This window comes from Anabrus simplex, chromosome 9 (genome assembly GCF_040414725.1).
Source record: "Anabrus simplex isolate iqAnaSimp1 chromosome 9, ASM4041472v1, whole genome shotgun sequence".
NCBI classification, from domain to species: Eukaryota; Metazoa; Arthropoda; class Insecta; order Orthoptera; family Tettigoniidae; genus Anabrus; species Anabrus simplex.
The window spans coordinates 130147930-130168898 of record NC_090273.1 but is presented as its reverse complement, the minus strand read 5'-3'; the positions used below and the strand labels follow the sequence as shown (position 1 = coordinate 130168898).

General features: G+C 39.8%; 1 protein-coding gene across 3 annotated transcripts in view; it reads right to left on the bottom strand.

Annotated features, from left to right (window-relative positions):
• Window positions 1-20969, bottom strand: part of LOC136881060 (kelch domain-containing protein 3) — a 132102-nt gene that overhangs the window by 80880 nt on the left and 30253 nt on the right. For all 3 annotated transcript variants that reach the window (XM_067153668.2, XM_067153670.2, XM_067153669.2), the window contains 2 exons: window positions 11470-11640; window positions 3045-3232 (listed from right to left, as the gene is read on the bottom strand). In XM_067153668.2, coding sequence (XP_067009769.1) covers window positions 3045-3232; window positions 11470-11640 — 359 coding nt within the window. The remainder of the gene's footprint in view (window positions 1-3044; window positions 3233-11469; window positions 11641-20969) is intronic.

Sequence of the window (20969 nt, the reverse complement as noted above, 5' to 3'; positions counted from 1 at the left end):
GCTGTTTGAAGTTATTCTCTTCCTAGTTCCTTTTTGAGATTTTCCTTTTTGATGGCCGCTAAATTGTTGAATTTCAACAGAAGCTCGTAAATCTGGATCACATTCGAGATTATGTTTAGAATCACTATCACTGGGTGAATAGTTCGGATCGTCATCGCAGAGTGTTCGCGTTCAGATTCAGTTTCTATACGGTCTTCTTTTTTTTTTTTTTTTTTTTGCTATTGGCTTTACGTCGCACCAACACAGATATGTCTTACGGTGACGATGGGATAGGAAAGGCCTAGGAGCAGGAAGGAAGCGGCCGTGGCCTTCATTAAGGTACAGCCCCAGCATTTGCCTGGTGTGAAAATAGGAAACCACGGAAGAGCATCTTCAGGGCTGCCGACAGTGCGATTCGAACCCACTATCTCCCGGATGCAAGCTCACAGCAGCGTACCTCTAACCGCACAGCCAACTCGCCCGGTAACGGTGGTCTTACCACTTCTCATCTCCATACAGCTCGTCAAGAATATGGCAAATGAACTTCTCCAGCTTCAGGGCTGCCGACAGTGGGATTCGAACCCACTATCTCCCAGATGCAAGCTCGCAGCCGCGCGCCTCTAACCGCACAGCCAACTCACCCGGTAACGGTTGTCCATACAGCTCGTCAAGAACACGGCAAATGAACTCCTCCTATTTCACTCTGCGTTTATCCATTGTGTCCTAATAACTATAAAGCAACCTTCCACAATGAGCAACATACCCGCATATGACAGCATCCAAGTACCTATTACATACAAATAAAATGTACATTTTATGTTCCAACGATAATGCATCAGTACTAACAATTCGTAAAAAAAACCTACACCAAACAACAACAACAACAACAACAACAAACACCACCACCACCACCACCACCACCAACAACAACAACAACGCAGTGACTTACTTAAAATAAACTCTCCCAGCACTCTCTCCTTCTCATGCAACTAAATGCTACAGTGACATCATCCACACTGATCAACGGAAGCACAGCACAGCATGGGAAGGAGCAGTGTGCAGTTATATGATGCATATGTGTTAATTTTACGTATGTTAGTATTCTAGAGTTAAAGGACTGACTTCAACCTGAAAGACCTTGTGTCCATGGTCATTAAAACGTCAAGATTATATGGCCTGACACTGCGGTTAGCTGGTTCAAGTCCCCTTGGTCGAAAAAAATTCACCATCAGAATGTTGGCTGGCAGGGTAGGAGTGGTGGTGGTATACAATTTCTAATCAATAGATTCCATGCCAAAAGCCTGGATTCATTTCCAAACCTATATGCAGTAATCATATGGAGTGAGAACATATGATGATGTTGACAGTGGTTCGTCCGTCGGATGGAAATGAACAGACCCTGATGCTATTCAACAGGAGTAGGGTATGTGCCAGCACCAGATTTCACCCTCTCCCTTCCTACTATCACATATTACATCCTTCATTTCATCTCATTAACTCCCCTGATGGGTTAATGTCAGGATGGGCATTTGGTCGTAAAAACTCGCTACTAAGATTCATATCCCTTCATACCCGACCCTGTAGAGAACCGGGACAAGTGTTGGACATACATCCTTTAACCTGCGAGATGATCAACATTCAAGAAGACCAACTCAACAAATCAATCCATGATGATCCACATCAGTCAACCCTACAATTAGAAAATATAATTAACAGATCTAGTCAACTGTTGTGTGATTTGTACACTCCGTGAAAAAGTTCAGAAATGGTGGGAGGAGGGGGTACCGTTTGTAAGTGAAAACAACCAACAGCGTGTAACCATTTGTGCATCTTCTGATTGATTAGTCATCAACAAAAGTAAGTTTTATTTCACTCTCAAACAGAATGACAAGTCACAATTACCGTATATTAGTTAGCAGTTAGTTCATAAACACCACTGAACATTATTCTTGTCCAGGATTGTTATGGGTGATGACAAATGGTATCTTTGTAAAAAAAAAAAAAAAGAAGAAAAAAAAAAAAAAAAAAAAAAAAAGAAATGGGTGAGTCCTAATTAAATGCCAAGCCCTCATCCAAGAGCAAGTGTCCATCCAAAAAAGGTCACGTGCGACAAGGAGGGCGTCATGTTTCAACGTCATGTCACAGCTAAAATGTTACCAACTTATTCATCAACATTATATTTCAATACAGCCTCTGAGAATGAACTATGAGCCTGAGCAATCCTGTATTTGTAATCAACCTAACGGCCTTATTTAGTTCCACACCTCTTATCGTTAAATCATCAAACTGAGTCTAATAATGGTTGTGCCCATCTCTCCCTGCTTCCTTTACCCTCTACAGATGTGCCCATTATTCTCCTGGTTAACCTACCTTCCTCCACCTGTGTTGTAGTTTTGACCACCAAGTTCATTCCTAATTAGCCAACTGTAAGTGCCCTGCTACCATTGTTCCAACCCGCTACTATGTGAGAAATCATTCTCGCTACTTTCATGTCCGCTTTTTGCTAAGTCTACCCAGCTATCACTCTCGTAGAGCAGAGTTGATCTGAAAACAGAGCAATGTAGAGATTAGGCCTACTTTATCAGAGAACCCACTTCCTTCTTGTAGAAAACTTGCACTATGCTAATTCAATGAAACGCAATGTGTTATACTGCCGCCCGGGAAAAATGCACATTCAGAAGATTTGAACATCATCCATCTACTCCTGTTCAGTATTCTCCATTTGATATTCAACTCTCTCTGGTTTCTTCCCAAATGACATCAATTTAGATGTGGAAATACTAATATTCATATCATACTTGTTGCATCTTTTTACAAGCTCCAAGATATTAGAGAATAGGCTTTCTGCACAGTCTGCAATTAAGACCAAGTTGTCAGCACAAACTAAACATTCCCACCCACTTGAATTTCTCCCTGCCAATTTACACCTTATAGTAAATGATACCCGTAACCAATATGGGTGGAAGACTAAAGCCTTGTACAGAAAAAGGAAAGAAGATATAACAAAATAAAACTACACACCTCAGCACCAACAACATACGATGAAAGCAGGCTAAAAATTGTACCTGAGTTATGACGTATCTCCACTTCATAGTTCGTAGGTCCAGAGCATGAACATCTTGAGAGAACCTGTCTATTTCCTCCTCAAAACCTCCAAATACATACATACAATGATCTATAATACATGCAGAGTGTCCATCACGAGCACCAGGAATCATGCCACTGACTGGAGGACAACTCCACTGAAGAGTAACTGCAATCACATATCATCAGTAATTATTTTATTATTTACTCAGCATATGATGCATACAAGACAAGAAATACATTTACAAAAATACACAATTTATAGCATTAGAACCACATTTTCATATCGGGATTGAAAGGCTTGTAATCCATGCAATTGCTTCAGGAGTTACTGAGTGGAGTTCACATCCAGAGAACTGGAGTAAGAGTGTAGAAGGTGTTCATGAGGTGATGTAAAATAATCATGGAACAGCAGAATGGAGATGTAGAATACCCACATAAAAAGTGACTGGGGCAGGTGACAGAACAAGTAAGCCAATGATGTTACACTATCAACATATTTATCTCCCTCATCCTCCAGCCTTTCTCTACAATGCACGATATGTTTCACAGTCTGCATTTCAGAACAACAGTCACATAGGAGGAGAGTCTATCCAACTCCACTGATGTAGGGCTGCACCGGTTTGAGCAGTATCACACTGAATTCTGTGCAATCTTGACCATACTGTCTGAGACAAACTGAAACCAGCTAGTCTTCTGGTGGTGGTGGTTATTATAATTCTTTTATGAGGAAGTACAATTGGGCAACCATCCTCAATTAACACTAATCAAACAGAAAAAATGGAAGGGATCCAACACTTCAAAACTGAAAGTATCAGCCAAAGAAAGGCAAGGGCCACAAAGGGCGTGAAAATGCAAGACTCCCTACACCTCGCAACCTAATACCATTGGGGTCGAAGAAGAACAAGATTTGACGATGGGAGGTTGAATAGGATAGATGAAAGTGAGGAGCCTGACTCAAGTGGAAGCAATGTCAGGACTCAGCTAAGGGCCCCGTGGTCGCCAATTCATGCTCCCAAAATAATAGATCCTGGAGTCCCTTTCAGTTGCCTCTTATGACAGGCAGGGGATACTGTGTGTGTTATTCTACTGCCCCCACCCAGAGGGGTAGTCTTTTGGTAGGATTACAGATTTGAATATGGCCATGAGGTGATGAGTTTAGCCATTCATTTCTCCAGGCAATTCAGAGGTTGAACTGTGTGGATGTAAGATCCATAGCTGTTATGCATGCTGGATTTTAGGATTTCAACCTGACTGTTGAGATGTGTTTGAACAACAGGTATACGATTTACAGATAAATCCTTAAATTACAAGGCAAGAAGATATCCCATATGCTTCACTGCCTTTTTCCATAGGTAATTATTATCTAATGGATTATAAGTCAATATAGAGTTGTTAAGAATTAGAACTAAATTGAAACAAGAAATTAAGTGGTTCAACCTATTCAATACAAGTAAATAAGAAATGTAGCATTACATTCTTATTTGGTTAAAAGCAGTACTGGTTTCGACCACCAATCTGGGTCATCATCAGCCGATTAAAAATACAAAAACAATGTTAATAGGGTCTTGTAGATTCCTTAAGAGATGCAGAACAGTTGACATAAAACACAACTGTGAGGAGAAAAATGTTAAAAAGCACAATATTGGAATCAAATGAAAAACGCATATGCATAGCGTGTTATTTCCTGAAGATAAGAATTCAGGTCGTACTTGAGGTAGCGTAAGATATGAGTTTAAATTTGAATGTTGTAATGATCTGAACTGTAGATGGTATTATAGTGTACAGTTCAATTCGGAAAATATTTTTTTTTTAATTTCGAGAGGAGAGGTGAAAAGAAAAGATAAGAAAAGATGGTATAAGGTAATAAAGGAGGAGGATTAGTAGATAAGAGAAGATTAAAAGAGAACTGGGAGTCAAAAGAAGATGGGAAAGGATAGGATAGGGAAATAAAGGAGGGGTAGTTTAAGGTGGGTTAGGAGGATGGGTAATTGGAGGTAGAAAACATGGGTAGGAACTGTGTAAGGCATGGAAAATTGAATTCGGGTTTAGAAATTTAACATTTTTGAGAAGAAGAATTAGGAAGTCAAATAGAATATTGGGTTTTTCAGAAATGTAGTTTAAATTGAAATTAGGGTTGAATTATTGGTCAAGGTGAATAAAACAATTTTCAGTAATATTTAGAAGGGGGCCTTTGTTAATGATTTTAAGTATTTTTATGTCTTTTTCAATACTGGTGAAATTATGTTTGGAGTCTTGTACGTGTTGTCAGAGAATCTGTTGTCTTTAATGGTGTTGATATGTTTGCAGTATCTGATATTAAAGTTACGTCCAGTCTGTCCAATGTACGAGGAGCTGCAGTTGTTACATTTGAATCTGTATACTCCAGATTTAGAAAAAGCATTAGATTTATTTAATGATTTAGAGTTGTGTAAAATATCAAGATTTCTGTTACTGGTTCTAAAAGAAATTTTCATGTTGTGTTTTTTAAGAACATTTGTTATTTTATAAGCATCTTAAGTGAAAGTAAAAGTGGAAAATGCAGTGGGTTTGGTGTTGTCTTTTGTTAACGTGGTTTTAGGACGGTGTTAGAATATGTTGATGATACGCTTTATGAAGTAAAAAGAAAACTTGAAAAAAATCTTCATTAATAATAACAAAAACACTTCCCTAAATAATAATAATAATAATAATAATAATAATAATAATAATAATAATAATAATAATAATTAATGACAAACAGCAACCACAATACGGCAGGATTCTTCACACCCTCAAGCACATAAACGTGCTACTTATAACATCATAATTTTTCGTGCCTTCAACACCCCTATGTCTAAAAAAAGATTTAAATAACGAACTGAACACTATACGTACTATCGCTAAACTTAATGGCTTTAACAACTCTTTCATAAACATAAGTCTTATGGGGATGATGGAATAGGAGTGGGAAAGAGTGACCACGGCCTTAATTAAGTTGCAGCCTGGTATGAAAATGGGAAAACACGATGTAAAACATGTAGCAGAAAAATAAAAACAAAGTACAGAACAAGAATGGCCAACCCAGTAGGATCCAAACCTACAACTTCTTTCTCATGAAACTTTCTTACTATGTCGAATAAGAACTCACGCCTTAGCGCAGAGTTTCTTAAATATTACTAAGTTGGTCACAGCAGGCTGCATGATATAGTGTTTATGAGCGTGATGTCACTCTTTTATAGCTGCTGTAATTTCTTTGTTACAACAAGGAACGAATTTTTGTCAAGTAGTCTCAAAAAAAGATGGAATGGACTCCTTAGCAGCAGCATGAATAACTTGTGTGATGTAACTTATATATGTTCCGGCCATTTGGGTTGTTAAAGCTAATGATGTGAACTCTGGCCAATGAGCACATTTTAGAATCAATCAAAGCTCCTCCTCGATGGATTTCTGTTTCAACAAAGTGAGGACAACTTTGAAACTGTCACTGTCACATAGGTCGTCATGTACATCCCACCAAAGCAGGGGAACGGGCGCATGGCTCCACAGACTAATGCCGATGCAGAAGAAGGTACTGTGCATTACGCTGAAGTGCGTTGATTCCCCTGTACTCAAAATGCATACAAGCAGCTCTCCTATCAAATTCTTCAATTCCCTTCCTCTGGTGTAAGCTATTTCAGAGGCCCGTGATGGGTGTTAAAATCACCAAATTAGAGGAAAGGAGTTGGGAGCTGATCTATAATGTCAATTACATCATTGATATTCAGAGGCTGACTTGGTGGGGAATAAAAATTATAAACTGTTGTTATGAAAAGCAATGAAACACATATGGCTACTGCCTCCACCTGCGTTCTTAGTGGAACTGCTTCGCTGTAGGTGACAGAACAAGTGAAAATATCAATCCCACCGGAAGACTCATTAGCATAATCCCGTTTTTCCAAGTATAGCCTTAAATTTCTTAACACTGTATGATGATCTGGTCTGAGATTAGTTTCTCGAATACAGACAATACTCGTCACGAACTGACGGATTAGCTGGTGCAGCTCAGCAAGATACCTGTCATAAATGTTACAAATTCCACTGTAACAGTGCCACAGTGTGGACTTGAAAAAGGTTCTAGGTTGTAAGCGGTGAGATGCTAACCTAAATACCAACATTTTGATCTGAGGCTGGAGACGAATGCTCAATGTGATGAGGTGATGGATGCCTAGTGCATCGTCGATGCTTTCGGTGGGGGGGTTCTTACAAGTGAAGCACAGGTTGTACAGCAAGTAGATCTGCTGGTGCTGACATATTATACTCTCCAGAATGACAGCATGTTTTCTCCTTCATAGGAGGGATAAGGTAGCGTAGGGAAGGGCTCTTTCCTTCTGAACCTTCTCTTCTTGTCTAGACGGACTGGGAGGTTGATTTCCAGCCCTGGTCGAAGTTGCCATCTCCGCTGGCTTGGCAGCGGCTTTCGCAGACCTACATACCAACATCTTGATCTGAGGCTGGGAAGGAAGGAGCCCTTCCCTGCACTCCCTTATCCCTCCTATGAAGGAAATTGCAAAATTGCGTAAAACATACCGAGACCATAATCCAGTGATTGCAGAAATACGATTACGACCGAGTCCAATGAACAAAGCTTTAGATCACGAGAAGTGGTATAAAGAATTAAAGCTCAAGGATGCAAACGGTTGAAATAATGTGGTCCACAGCCGGTCACAACAAAGCATTAATTTTTGCTCCAAGAGGGAGAGCGAACACGAAGTTCCATCCCGAATTATAAATAATGTTATTAGTTTTATGTCCCAAGGACACCACGTACTCTTGCATGATGAAAAAATTGATTTTTTTATTTTGGCACCATGAAATTCTTCATTCTTTTCTGAATCCAAATATATATAGCTTGTTGGGGTTTAGATGTCTAAAAGTACCTTAAATTCGTTTTTTAAAATAAGAGTCCCAAGCGTCACGCCTACTTACAGTATATGTCATCAGTGTACTGTTGGTTATCATTAGACATAACACAGAAGGTCCCTTGTTTAGCATCTTGAAAAATGCATGAATTCCTTGGTTGGCAATCCTGGGTTATGTTTAAACACCTTGAAATATTTCTGCTTGCCCCATGTATTTGTATACATTGTTTATGTTGAACATCGTGTTGCTTGGATATCATCATTAAATGTTTGATTTTGTGGTGGCGAAACATTGTCAGGACGAGGTAGTTTAACTGATGGGGAAATAGATGTACATCAAAATTATTATGGTCTAGCTATCAGGAGAACTGCATCATCGAATGATGTACATGTAATGAGAAGGGCAGTGTGGGCCACATTTTTTCATAAGTGCTCCACGGACGTTCACCCAATTCACGAGCTCTATCCAAAGGGTAGTGACACTTCGTGTGATTATCAAAGAGCACTGGTATCTGGTGAGCTCTACACTCATAAACATTCTCTTCCTGCAGCGGTAATGGCTGCCATTAATGCAATTTACAGAGATCTGAGTGACACAAAACTCCTCGCCAAGTGCTTACATGGTGGCACTCAGAATCCTAATGCAAGTTTGAACCATTGTATTTGGGGATGAGCACCAAAAAATGTTCTCGTTGGGCATAATACTCTCAAGATGAGTGTTTTAGATGCAGTAATTTGTTTCAATGGAGTTGTAATATCTAGAATGAATGTATTGAAGAACTTGAGGATAAAATGTGGACCTAATATGAAAAATAGTGTCATCACTGTTGACAAGGTGGAGAGTACAAGATGCCGAAAAGTATGCTGAACAGATCACCAAAGAGGCCAGGATGAGAAATAGGAATATAAATAGGAAGAGGGAAGAATCAGAACTAGAGAAAGATCATGATTATGCAGCTGGGATGTTCTAAAATACAGGTAACCCTCTGAAAAATATACTTTTAACTTTGCCAGCTGTTTCGCATTAATACTCATTTTTCATGTTAAGGTACCAATAACTAAAAAACCATTTAAGATAGAGGGCTAATTTTTTGTACATTAACGTGGCTAATGGAGTACTTGAATGTTAACCTATTTTCATTTCCAAAAAATAGTAAGCCTGGATTGGGAAGAGAAAAATTGATACATGTTTTTGAATAAATTTGAAAAGAAAGCGTTCAGAATTTTTTTCTTGCATTCTGTCACAATAATAATGAGACAAAGTGGTTACTCATCTGTCAACGTCTATTCCCAGTATGTGAACAAACTTTGAGAGTATTTGAATCAAAAACAACTGAGAAATGTGTAGTTAAAGTAACTTATACAAATTTTTTTTGGAAAACATATCTGTCCAAATTTTTATTCATTTCGCACATCCTATACAAGCAAAGTAGTACTACATGGTCATAAACAGCTCAGAATATACTGCTTTTTATATGTTACAAGAATCATAGCTGTACCTTTAGCACAAAACCCAGAAAATATTAAAGTGATGCCAAAAAATATACTTTTTTCATCGTGTAAGAGTACGTGATGGTTTTCAAAAGACTGCTAGGTGCCAAAATTTGGTCCCGCAGGAGTTATTTAATGTGCGAGTAAATCTACAACACGAGGCCGGTGTATTTGAGCACCTTCAAATACCACCGTACTGAGCCAGGATCAAACCTGACAAGTTCGCCTCAGAAAGCCAGAGCTCTACCACTTGAACTATTCAGCCCGGCTTCCATGCCGAAGAAGTTTGAGGGAAACTGGAGTCGCGACGCCTGGAAGTACACGTAGAGGGATGACATGCTGTCCATCTGGAGGGTATATCATCACCACTACGGCCAACTAGCGAAAGTGACGAACCAGAGAGACTTTGTCTTCCTCCCCTGCTGTGAAGGCTTAGTTTTCTTAGCTGGCACAGGGTTCTTTGTAATTGAAGGCTCGTTGGCCCCACCTTCAAGCTTTTTCTCTTTGCGCCTTGGGCACAGCGAACTTCACAGGTATTGCTGGAAGAAACGATGAACCTAGTATACTCCGTGCTATAACGCTGAAGTCTAGTGGCTTGGCAGGTGCATTCAAGTAGTTAATCTTATGGTGCGCTTCCTGGTGTGATGGAGATTTGCCAGACTGGCTGCACTCCAGCAACTTAACAGCATGAACTGCAGTGCCTGTCTTGAGTAGCAAACTACCAGTGTGCATTTTCTTAAGACCTTCTAGTTCCCCGTAAACAACTTCGATGTGATGAAAGCATATACAGAGCTTAATACTAATAAAATAGAAATAAACTGATGATAATAATAATAATTTGGTTGTGGGGGACTTGTGTTGTCAGGCAGATACCACTGCAGGGTACATAGTGCTTCCGCTCAAGAGGCTGTGTATAACATCTGGGCATTTGAGTGTTATCAGATATGTATGAGGCCTCTCTATAAGCAGCATGCACATACATTTTAATCGGTTTACAATTAACCATCGATAGGGCACCGATGGTCATATGACATTTTTTGTCACCTTCTACTATATAACACGCAGGAATTACCTGTGAATGTATTCAAATCCTTCCACCCACAGTGGGTCCAATTCCTGATTTCAATACCATAATCCATTTCCGCACCTAAGTCACTCCTTTTAGTTGCCGCTTATGACAGGCAGGGGATACTCTGGATTTGTTCTTTGTCTGTGGGCCCCACCCACAAGATGTTTGCCAGGATAATTTCTTCCACATCTAGAACTGCACATTTGCATACAAGTCTCAATGTTCATTGCGTGGGGTCACACAACCAGTATCGCAACACGCTACACTAATGCACGTACTCTTGCTGAATTGGACACCTGCCTGTTAAGGAATTTTTCCCCAATAAATTCACTTAGCACAGGGAATATTCTCTTATCATGGTATTTGTGGTTTGAATACACACACAAAAAGTGGCTTCAATAACATGGATTATTGGGTGAACCGCTCACTGTATGTCTACAATGCAAAGCATATACCAAGCCTATAGGAAGCATGCTTGTCATGGTAGATGCGTCCACCTATCCAATACAATATTGAACAGGTGGACCTTCTCATCCTCGTTGATAGTGGATAAATGATCAATACGGTCCAAAATGAAATTAATTTCATACGATGGTAGATGTGATTAAAAAGATATTGCCCTAAACATTTTTTCCTGATAAACCATTACATTTTTTTTTTCCACGTCTTTTGGCTTATTCTAACGTAGGGAATTGTACATCCTCGGCGGCGCAAACATCTCCCTCTCCTACACTGTACATATATTTCTGCTGATTCAGCAGCTTGTTGACCATGACTCCATATGATTTACATAATTACACAATCAGCCATTTTGTAACAGAAGTACTGTAATATTTTCAAATGGAGAAATTAGTGTTCCTATACCAATTTTCTTTTTGATGAAGATTTCAGTTTAAGGAGCATTAACATTAAGGTCATCAGACCCAAACTCATTCTTCTGTTGATCATTATTCAGGTGATACTTACCGGTATCAAAACAGAAAAGAATATTACAGGCAGCTTCATCATTGCGACCTCCCCAAACATAGATCTTGGTTCCATATGCGACTGCAGTGTGACCGTACCTCTGATATGGCACACAAGACCACTGTGGATCACTGTGCTTTGGTAGAGGGAGGGCGTACCACCTAAAGCTGGCTGAAAAATACAAACTGGCATGTAAATTTGTACCAATATAAATGGTCCATTATTGGACATTACACATCATGTAAATTTGTTTCAGATTCCTCAAAATCAGATCTCCTCCAATGCACTAATAATGCTACCTAACAGGTGTACTGGATTGAGACATAGACAAATATCAACTACTGATACAGATACTCTGTATAGAAATTTATTTAAAGTTAATTACAAGTAGGGCCAAGGTCCCTTTGGTGTAACCGACTGCCAGTGTAAATTAAATTTATCAATTAATATATGAAAATATAACTACAAAGAAGAGGACTCATAAAAGGACAAGGATTTTCATACTGAGGAGAAATTAAGATTAAACTTATCATCTAAAATATGTATATCTAAAAGATTAAATATTTCTTGCAACATTTCAGAAGCATAGATGTTTGGTGAAATTCACTTGCATATTAATATAAGGACACATTTTTTTCAAGTTTTGAAACTACTTAGCTGTATTTCATATGGACATGGTATAGGCTTTCGGGCTTATGCCATGTCAAGAAAATAAGGTGAAATTCTTTATGTTTCGCAGAGAACTTTTGTTCTGCATCTTCAGAAGAAAATCTTGACTGTTCACGAGGAAGGCTTCTCAAAAAATGAGGTTCGAATTTAGACGTTATAATAGAAGTGGAAGTGGTATGTTCATTCGTCATCAGATGGCTCACCGGATACAGTACAGCGCTAGTGTTCAAAGCGGAAGCTGATGGAACCATCAGAATCAGTCTGAGAGGGGATCACATAACAGATGTACACACATATGAAAGTATGACATTGACACAAGCCTGGAATGAAACATCTAGTGAAGAGGTACGTATGAATTTGGAAAACACCGAAACAAAATAACAATAGTGAAGGGACAGGGAAGGGAACTACCTACGTAAACCCTTAATGGCTGGCAACCACGTATTACTTAATTGATAGCCAGTATCTCTGTTGAAATTGTTAGAATTTCTGCGTATTTCTACAGCTTCCTGTATAATCCTGGACTGTAGTGTCTAATGTGGGTAAGAGCTCGAACATTTCATACAGTTTAAGGTCACTGTTTAACTGAGAGGTTGTGACAATAAATGACTTACTCAACTTCACCGTATGAAACCTGAAGAGTATTAGTTGTAAACCTTTCGTCCCAACCATGCACTTGAGTCATGTGAACAATGGACGTGACCAAATATGAGGAAGCATTAAATATTTAAATTCTTAGCAGTAAGCAAGCAAGCAGCTGAGTATAATCATCATCCCTGAGTTTCAACTACCCCGCAGTCTTGTAGTAAGATGTTACATAACAATCTTTACGAATTACTGAAGGTGAAACATGTACTGTATTTTCTTGCGTATACAACCTGATCGCATATAATTTTTGCCTTGCATATTAGACCCGAAATACAAGTAACTAATGATGCGTATTTACTACAGAGTCCCTTTTACTAGGCATTGTTTAATGGGAAAGGATCAGGTTATTACTATTTTCGATTCGGTATTCTGTGGACATTCTTGCATTACATATCGAGAGTGTACGGTACGAATTGCTGTTACCGTAGGTTACTTTGTGGGTGACAGTACAAGAAACGGCATACTTTCGTAACCGGGAAAAAGGCTGTGACTAGCTGCTATTAGAAATATACCTCGGAAACCCCTGCCCCAAAACCGCTTTCCAACCAGCCTTGAGCCAATCCTCTCACTCTTGCCTTTGTCAATATGCTTTATCAGGTAGCAGTCATTCAGTCAAGTTACAGTAACCTGCTGGTAGTCAGGGAAAGTTACAATCTCACTGGAATTAATTATGTAAGACTATGAGTGGTAACATTAATACCAGTAAGCATAATTATTCTGCTTCTTTTAAATTAAATGTTTGTATGTTTGCCGATGAGAATGGTGTAGGGGTGTAGGGGATGCTGCCCGTTAATTCGCTGTTCAACCAAACATGACGAGATATTCACAACAGTGATGAATGAAATGTAACAACAGATAAATGCAATTTATTTTTGTTCTGAAACTTTCTCCCTTAATAGTAATAATGCATCTACTTTAATTTTAGAAGAAGAATATCCTTAATGGTATTTTCCGTTTATTTCAGACGCGGTGAACATGAAATTAGGGCCACCCTACCACGTGCAGATACTTGCCGCAATTGTGGTAGATTTATATCAGGCTAATATTGTATAATGGTCCATAATTGTATTTTTTAAAACCTGAATAATATATTTTCTGTTCTGAAATATATTTTCGAGGATGTTCGTATGTATAGTTATTTAATTAATATTTTGATACCCTCTTAATTTTTGAGATATGTGTATATAAGACCTTCCTTGATTTTCAGCATTGAAAATAGGATAAAAACTGGTCTTATATGCGAGTAAATGTGGTAAGGGCGTTCTGAATTTATATTTCTCTATCACTGTAAATTAGTCCTTAATTACAACATACCCTCTGGCAAATAGACTGACAAACTGGTATGTAGAACAGCTAGAGTCATCAGAAAGAATGTACATTATGATGTTGAATAGGGCATGATAAATTGATGCCCCCCAAGTTGGTTGTCCTAGATGTGAGAATTCATGCCAATTCAGATCAGGTGAGCAGACAACAGTGAAAAACAGCTCTCTATAACAAAACATTTTATAGTAACCTTTTTGGCATAAACTAGAACAGTCCGATTTACTTCTGAAAAATGAGGAACAGGGTTTTTGCGAATTAAGTAAAAAATTCACACATTCACTCACTTGCAGAAAGAATTGTGCACCATGAAGCAACTCTTGCAATGGAATGTAATACAGCAGAGACACAGGGCATAATAATATAAAGGAACTCACTATATCAGACCTCAACAACCAGGTACTGCAAAGAAACAGAACTAGTCGTGCCATACGTTCTGTTCCTCATATAACCGAGTAAGTTGGCTGTGTGGTTAGGGTTGCATAGCTGTGAATTTGCATTTGAGGGATGGCAGGTTTGAATCCCACCGTCGGCAGCCCTGGAGATAGTATTTTTTGGTTTTCCTATTTTCACACCATTCAAATGCTGGACATGTACCTTAATTAAGGCTATGGCTGCTATCTTCCCAATCCCACCCTTGAGTTGGTGAAAACTTACAATGTGTTTGTGAGCCGTTAAAACTTGAGCAAAAAAAGTCCCTCCTACAAAGGTGACTAGTGTACAGAGAAAGGACAACAGGATTATAACTGGTACACTTCGTGCTACACCAATCTGTTCAATAATATACTACCTTCACACCATCAGATAACAGGAGGACCTGTTTCATCTTTGTCTAGGAAGCTGAGGAATAAGGCCACTACCAATTCACGAAGATGTCAAAAAGCAATGCAAACATCTTAAGTTTCGACAATCTGCTTGGAAGACTGCGATGAAGATCACATCCACCTGCTTCATCCCCACCATCGACTGGTTAAAAGAGAGGCTCTCTTCTCCACCACGAGGAATAGTGAAAATAAAAAAACCATCCATAAAACTTACTGGCTTCAACCTTCCACACTAAACCTGGAGTAGATTAAACTGCCTAAGATCCACTTCGAGCTTTCTCAGGCAACATAGTAGACCTCAACTCAATAACATCCGAGGCAGTGGAGCGGATAAGTAGACTTGATATTCACTTGTAGTTCAGAATGCAGTGCACGCACTCAATGTGCAAATACATTTCTATACGAGTTGTTTAAATGCAAATCAAAACCACAGCAAGGATCTTTTTGACAAAATTAGAATAATCACTCGAGATTTCAAGCCATATTCCTGGATTGTACAGAACCCAAAGGGTGATGATATTGTGGATATAGAGAATGTTCTAGAAGCATGAAGATTGTACTGCCAGGATCTGTACAGTGAACAATGCAACGCACAAGACCAAGTGAAGATAGACAAATAGATCCTGAACCTAACATCCTCCGAGATGAAGTAGAAATGGCTTTGAAAAGGCTGAGAACTGGAAAAGCGTGTTGACCTGATAGAATAATTGCAGAAGTCTTGAAAGCTACAGGCGATGCTGGAATTGAAATGCTATTGAAAATCTTCCAAGCAATATGGAATTCTAGAAGCTGGCTCGAGGAATGGGTACAGTCAATCTTTGTCCCAATCCACAAGAAAGGGTTGAGGAAAAAATGTGGAAATTATTGCTTAATTGCTTTGTTTTCACATGCCAGTAAAGTTATGCTTCATATCCTGCATACAAGACTCCGGGCATTCCTAGAGTATCAAATTCCTGAAGTCCAGACTGGATTCATGAAAGTAAAAGGCACTCGAGAACAGATCTTAAGCCTAAGACAAATCATAGAAAAGACTAGAGAATTGAATGTTCCGGTATACCTGTGCTTTACTGACTACCAAAAGGACTTCAATACCGTCAAATGGAACCATCTTTGGAAAATTTTAGATGACATGGGTTTGCCACTCCATTTGATTGATCTCAAGTCCTTGTATAAGGAAAATACAGCCACTGTGAATATTCAAAACAAAAAGTCACAGCAGTTTCGAAGAGGGCTGGAGTCCGTCAGGGACGTATCCTGCCATCATTACTTTGCAATCTCTGTGGTGAATATGCAATGAGAACTGCATTAGATGACTGGGACAAAGGATTTACCATTGGGGATGCAAGATCAACAACTTGAGATTTGCTGATGACACCACCTTGATAGCATCATCTGAACAGGAGTTGACAGAGCCGATCAAGAGAGTGGAGGAAGCAAGCCTTGAAATTGGTTTACACCTAAATCGACAGAAAACCAAAGTCATGACTGTTGATTGTAAGAACAACAACAGTCCACATGTCCAACAAATTGGAGGTTGTGAAGTTGTACATCAGTATGTATATCTAGGCTCCCTACTATCCAATTCTGGTGGTTCCAAAGATGAAATAAAGCAAAGAATTGAAAGAGCAAAGGTAGCAATGATCCGTCTGCGGAAGATCTGGAAAGATAATAACATCACCATTAATACAAAAAAAAGAAGCTCGTTGAATCTTTAGTCTTCTCAGTCTTCTTGTATGGCGCAGAGACATGGACCATCCTCAAACGTGATCGTGAACAGATAGAAAGCTTTGAAATGGGGTGCAAGAGGAAAATGTTGAGGATTCCTTGGACAGCTCATCGCAAGAACACATTAATCCTGAACCAACTTCAGATAAAAGTTTGCCTATCGTGTAAGGTCTCCCAGCAGATCGTACGCTACTTTGGACATATAATGCGCTGAGATTGTAGTCTTCAAAAGTTGATTGTTGAGGGTAAAGTCCAGGGAACCAGACGAGGACAAGTACCAACATGATGGATTGACATGGTGAACGGCCCCCAACAGAGTTCTCTCAGAGCAACCACATTGGAAGCTTTAGATAGGGAAGAATGGCGGCGTATGGTTCATCGGCTAGATGGCTGCATATTACGATAGTCACGACGTCTCAGTCATAAGGCAAGAAAGAAGAAAAGAAGAAACATCTAGGTCATCGGCTCCTAACGGTACGAAATGAGATGAAATGAAAATTAAAAACCCAAAATCCTATATTGACCACAATTCAAAACATGAGGACGAAGAATGGATGGATGGATATGAATTTAAAACGATCAGTGGAACCGACCCACAGTGCCTCACATGCACAGAAGCTGGTGTAAAACAATAGTATTACTGATCAAGGGACTGCTTCTATAGCACGATACTGAATCGATGATGTTTGTAGTCGAAAGGAGTCCAAAATCCAAGTCATCAGCCCCTCATAATTACTTATTGCTAGAAAAGCAGAACCATGGTATTTGCCATGTTGCGGTACTAATCAAGAGTAATGTAGACTCGCGGTATTTCACACATTATGGTACTGGACACAGGTAATGAAATTCGCACATGCATTAAGACCTACTGTGTTTCGCACATTGCGGTGCCATTGATAGGCAACGCAAACCTATGGTGTTCATCACCTAAGTGTACTAATCACAGGGACTCGTACTACCCTATGGTGTTCCTCATATACTGGGTACTAATCACAGGCAAGCCAGAACCATGGGTTCTGTCATCCCATGGTGTCGCTCATATAGTGCTACTAATCACAGGTACTGTAAAAGCCGCCGCGCTCTCGTTTGCTACTGATCACAAACCTATTTCGTACCTAACACAGTGGTACTATGCGCAAGGAAAAGCGACCCATGTTGTTCCCATCATGGTGGTACTAATCACAAGGAGTTTCATGGTTCTAATATAATCATCCCTTGGTTGCCCCTTGGTTGCCCCTTTTAGTTGCCTCTTACAACAGGCAGGCCATACCATTGGTGTATTCTTTGTCAGCATCCCCCACCCACAGGGGTTGTGGGTTTGGTCCGCGAAAGGTATTTTATTTCCCTCAAGTCCGCCGGCAGGCCGGTTTTATCCCCCTATCCGCCACCTGGGACGCGTCACGTGGGAGTATCACCTCTCCCCCTTCTACGCCATCGTAGTAGGTTTGTGGAGACTCTCGATTAACCATGGTAACTGGGGGCAGAGAACCTGCAGATAACATGAAAATGAGGTTAAAAAACGATACTGACAAAGCAATCTGCTATATTCAAATTGTTGTCTGATTTCTGAGCAATTATCTTCTTCCAATAAAATTCACTTCTGTCTGTGGATGTAATTTCGATGATAGAACAGACCAATCCTAGCATGGAACAAGCCTCCACACAGATTGCACAGAATTGTTGGAGGAGGATGTAGTTGTGCTCCACAGAGTTTTCGTGCTTGTCTTCTGGCCTCTTCACATCTGCGTCATTCCCCTTCAAACAAAGTGACAGCAGCAGGGATGATCCGGGGCCAACCGTGTTCCAGGTTTCTGGATTGAGACCTGTCATCTTCATATGGGCTTAACCTTTACCACGATATTACGACATGGCATTGTATCGCCCACCGCTCGTCTGCCGTTTCTTAGCCGACGTACTGCCATCTTTCGGTTCAGCGTGGAACTTTGTAGAATCCTGATATTATTTGACAGTCAGTCAATAATCTTTTATTTAGAGAGTAGTGTCGCCATCAGCTGTCCACTCATGCACACGAAAGGTCGAGCGATAGTAAACAAACATGGTCGCAATATGCTCTTTTAGTCATATATAGTTTACTGTTCAAAGTTGTATATGTCGTGTAACACACAAAACCACACTATTTTCGCACCTCTTCACCTTCCTTGTACCCTAAAAGTGAACTGGCGATGTTCAGCTTGTGTACCGTAACCCAACATGTGCCTTATGCTGACGGCTGGCACAATCATAAATCAACTGATCCCGATTTCAAGAAATTGCCATTTAGCCTACAAAATACTGTGAGGTATAAAACCAGGGACTGAATAGAGTTTTTCAGTTGGTTTTTACCGATAATTTGTTCAGTGAAATTATTAACGAAACCATTCGGTATGCGATAACGATAATAATAATATTAATAATTTGTCTTAAATTGCACATATTGCATTTATTTGCTCCAGTATAGCTTGCTTGAAACATGTATAGCCTAAATACATCATTTAAAAGCAAATGGTATCTCCAAAATCGTGAAAGATGAATACAGGTCATATAAGATAAAAATTCACATTTAAAATACGAGTAGCAGAGACAACACAGAGAACTTTAATTCAAGAGGTAAGGGTTAAGCTAGTCTTGTGGCACCTCATGGGGGCTCCATAAGGATTGGTGTCGGAACAAAGTTCACCATACAGGATTTGGCATAGAAATCTGGTATCACTCCTCCGACGGCCATGGCCAATCCATCTTTTTTTTTTTTTGCTAGTTGCTTTACGTCGCACCGACACAGATAGGTCTTATGGCGACGATGGGACGGGAAAGGGCTAGGAGTTGGAAGGAAGCAGCCGTGGCCTAAATTAAGGTACAGCCCCAGCATTTGCCTGGTGTGAAAATGGGGAAACCACGGAAAACCATTTTCAGGGCTGCCGACAGTGGGGTTCGAACCTACTATCTCCTGAATACTGGATACTGGCCGCACTTAAGCGACTGCAGCTATCGAGCTCGGTGCCAATCCATCTAAGCTGATGACCAATGATGGAAGATTCTATACTTTTGGCACACGCTTTCTCAAAAACAGCAATGTTGGTGACATGGTCTTCCATTTTGATTCTAAGGATGGATCGAAGATTGTTGGTGGAAGCGTTGAAGCTTTTTCAAGTCACGTCTGTACAGGGTCCAAGTTTCACAACCATACAGCAAATCAGCAATGACAACAGCGGGTACACCATGAGTTTCATGTTCACGGTCATGAACACCCAGTATGATATTCGTCCAAATTCTGCACGGGGAGCACCAATTCTATCTAACGTCGCTCTCGTGACAATGTCTCGAACGTATCAATTTGTTATATTCCCAAACATGACGTATCTTTAGCTTCTCTTAGATGGCGTCTCATGCCAATCGATATCTGACGAAGCATTTCTCTCTTGTGAAACTCTTTGTCTTCCGCTCGCTGTGAGACACAACAATGTCTGATGCGTGAAAGGTGGAAACGTTAAGCTACAAAATGATTGCACTAGATTGTATGTGGTTTATCAAATGGATTTATCATCCACCCTACGCGACTCTCAGACCAGAGTCAATGATTATGATTATACAGAATCAGCCGGTTCTATTCTTTGGGATGTAAGGTATTTATTTTGATTTTTGGTTTGCCATAGTTATGCTGATCTCGTGTACTGAGACCCTGTTCTACAGGTTTTTAAATTTTCACTTGCTGTAGGTTCTGTTGGTTTCTCTTGTGTGTACTCAGCTTACATGCCAGTTTGATTGTTTATTTTACAGATTTGCTCACCATTTCACCTTTATCATAGTGGGATACATTTAACGATTTCATAACCATGGCAACCTCTCATCTTTCATATATTCCTTTTTTTGTTTCTTACCGGGCCATCTTCCCGGTGTTCTTTTGTTTATTGTCTGTGGAAGCGGATCCTTAGAGGTGATTGTTGTGAACTGTGTCTTTTAAAATAAGATACGAATTAAACTCGTGTCTTGTATTACCGAATGCTCGTTTGTATGATTTAAGAAGTGAATGTTTGCTTTCATTGTACGTATCCAACTTGTCACTTTGGTGAAAGAGATGCTTCGTTCCAAATAGTCAATTACTTCACCAAGAAAGTTTTTTTTTGCTAGGGGCTTTACGTCGCACCGACACAGATAGGTCTTATGGTGACGATGGGATAGGAAAGGCCTAGGAGTTGGAAGGAAGCGGCCATGGCCTTAATTAAGGTACAGCCCCAACATTTGCCTGGTTTGAAAATGGGAAACCACAGAAAACCATCGTCAGGGCTGCCGATAGTGGGATTTGAACCTATCTCC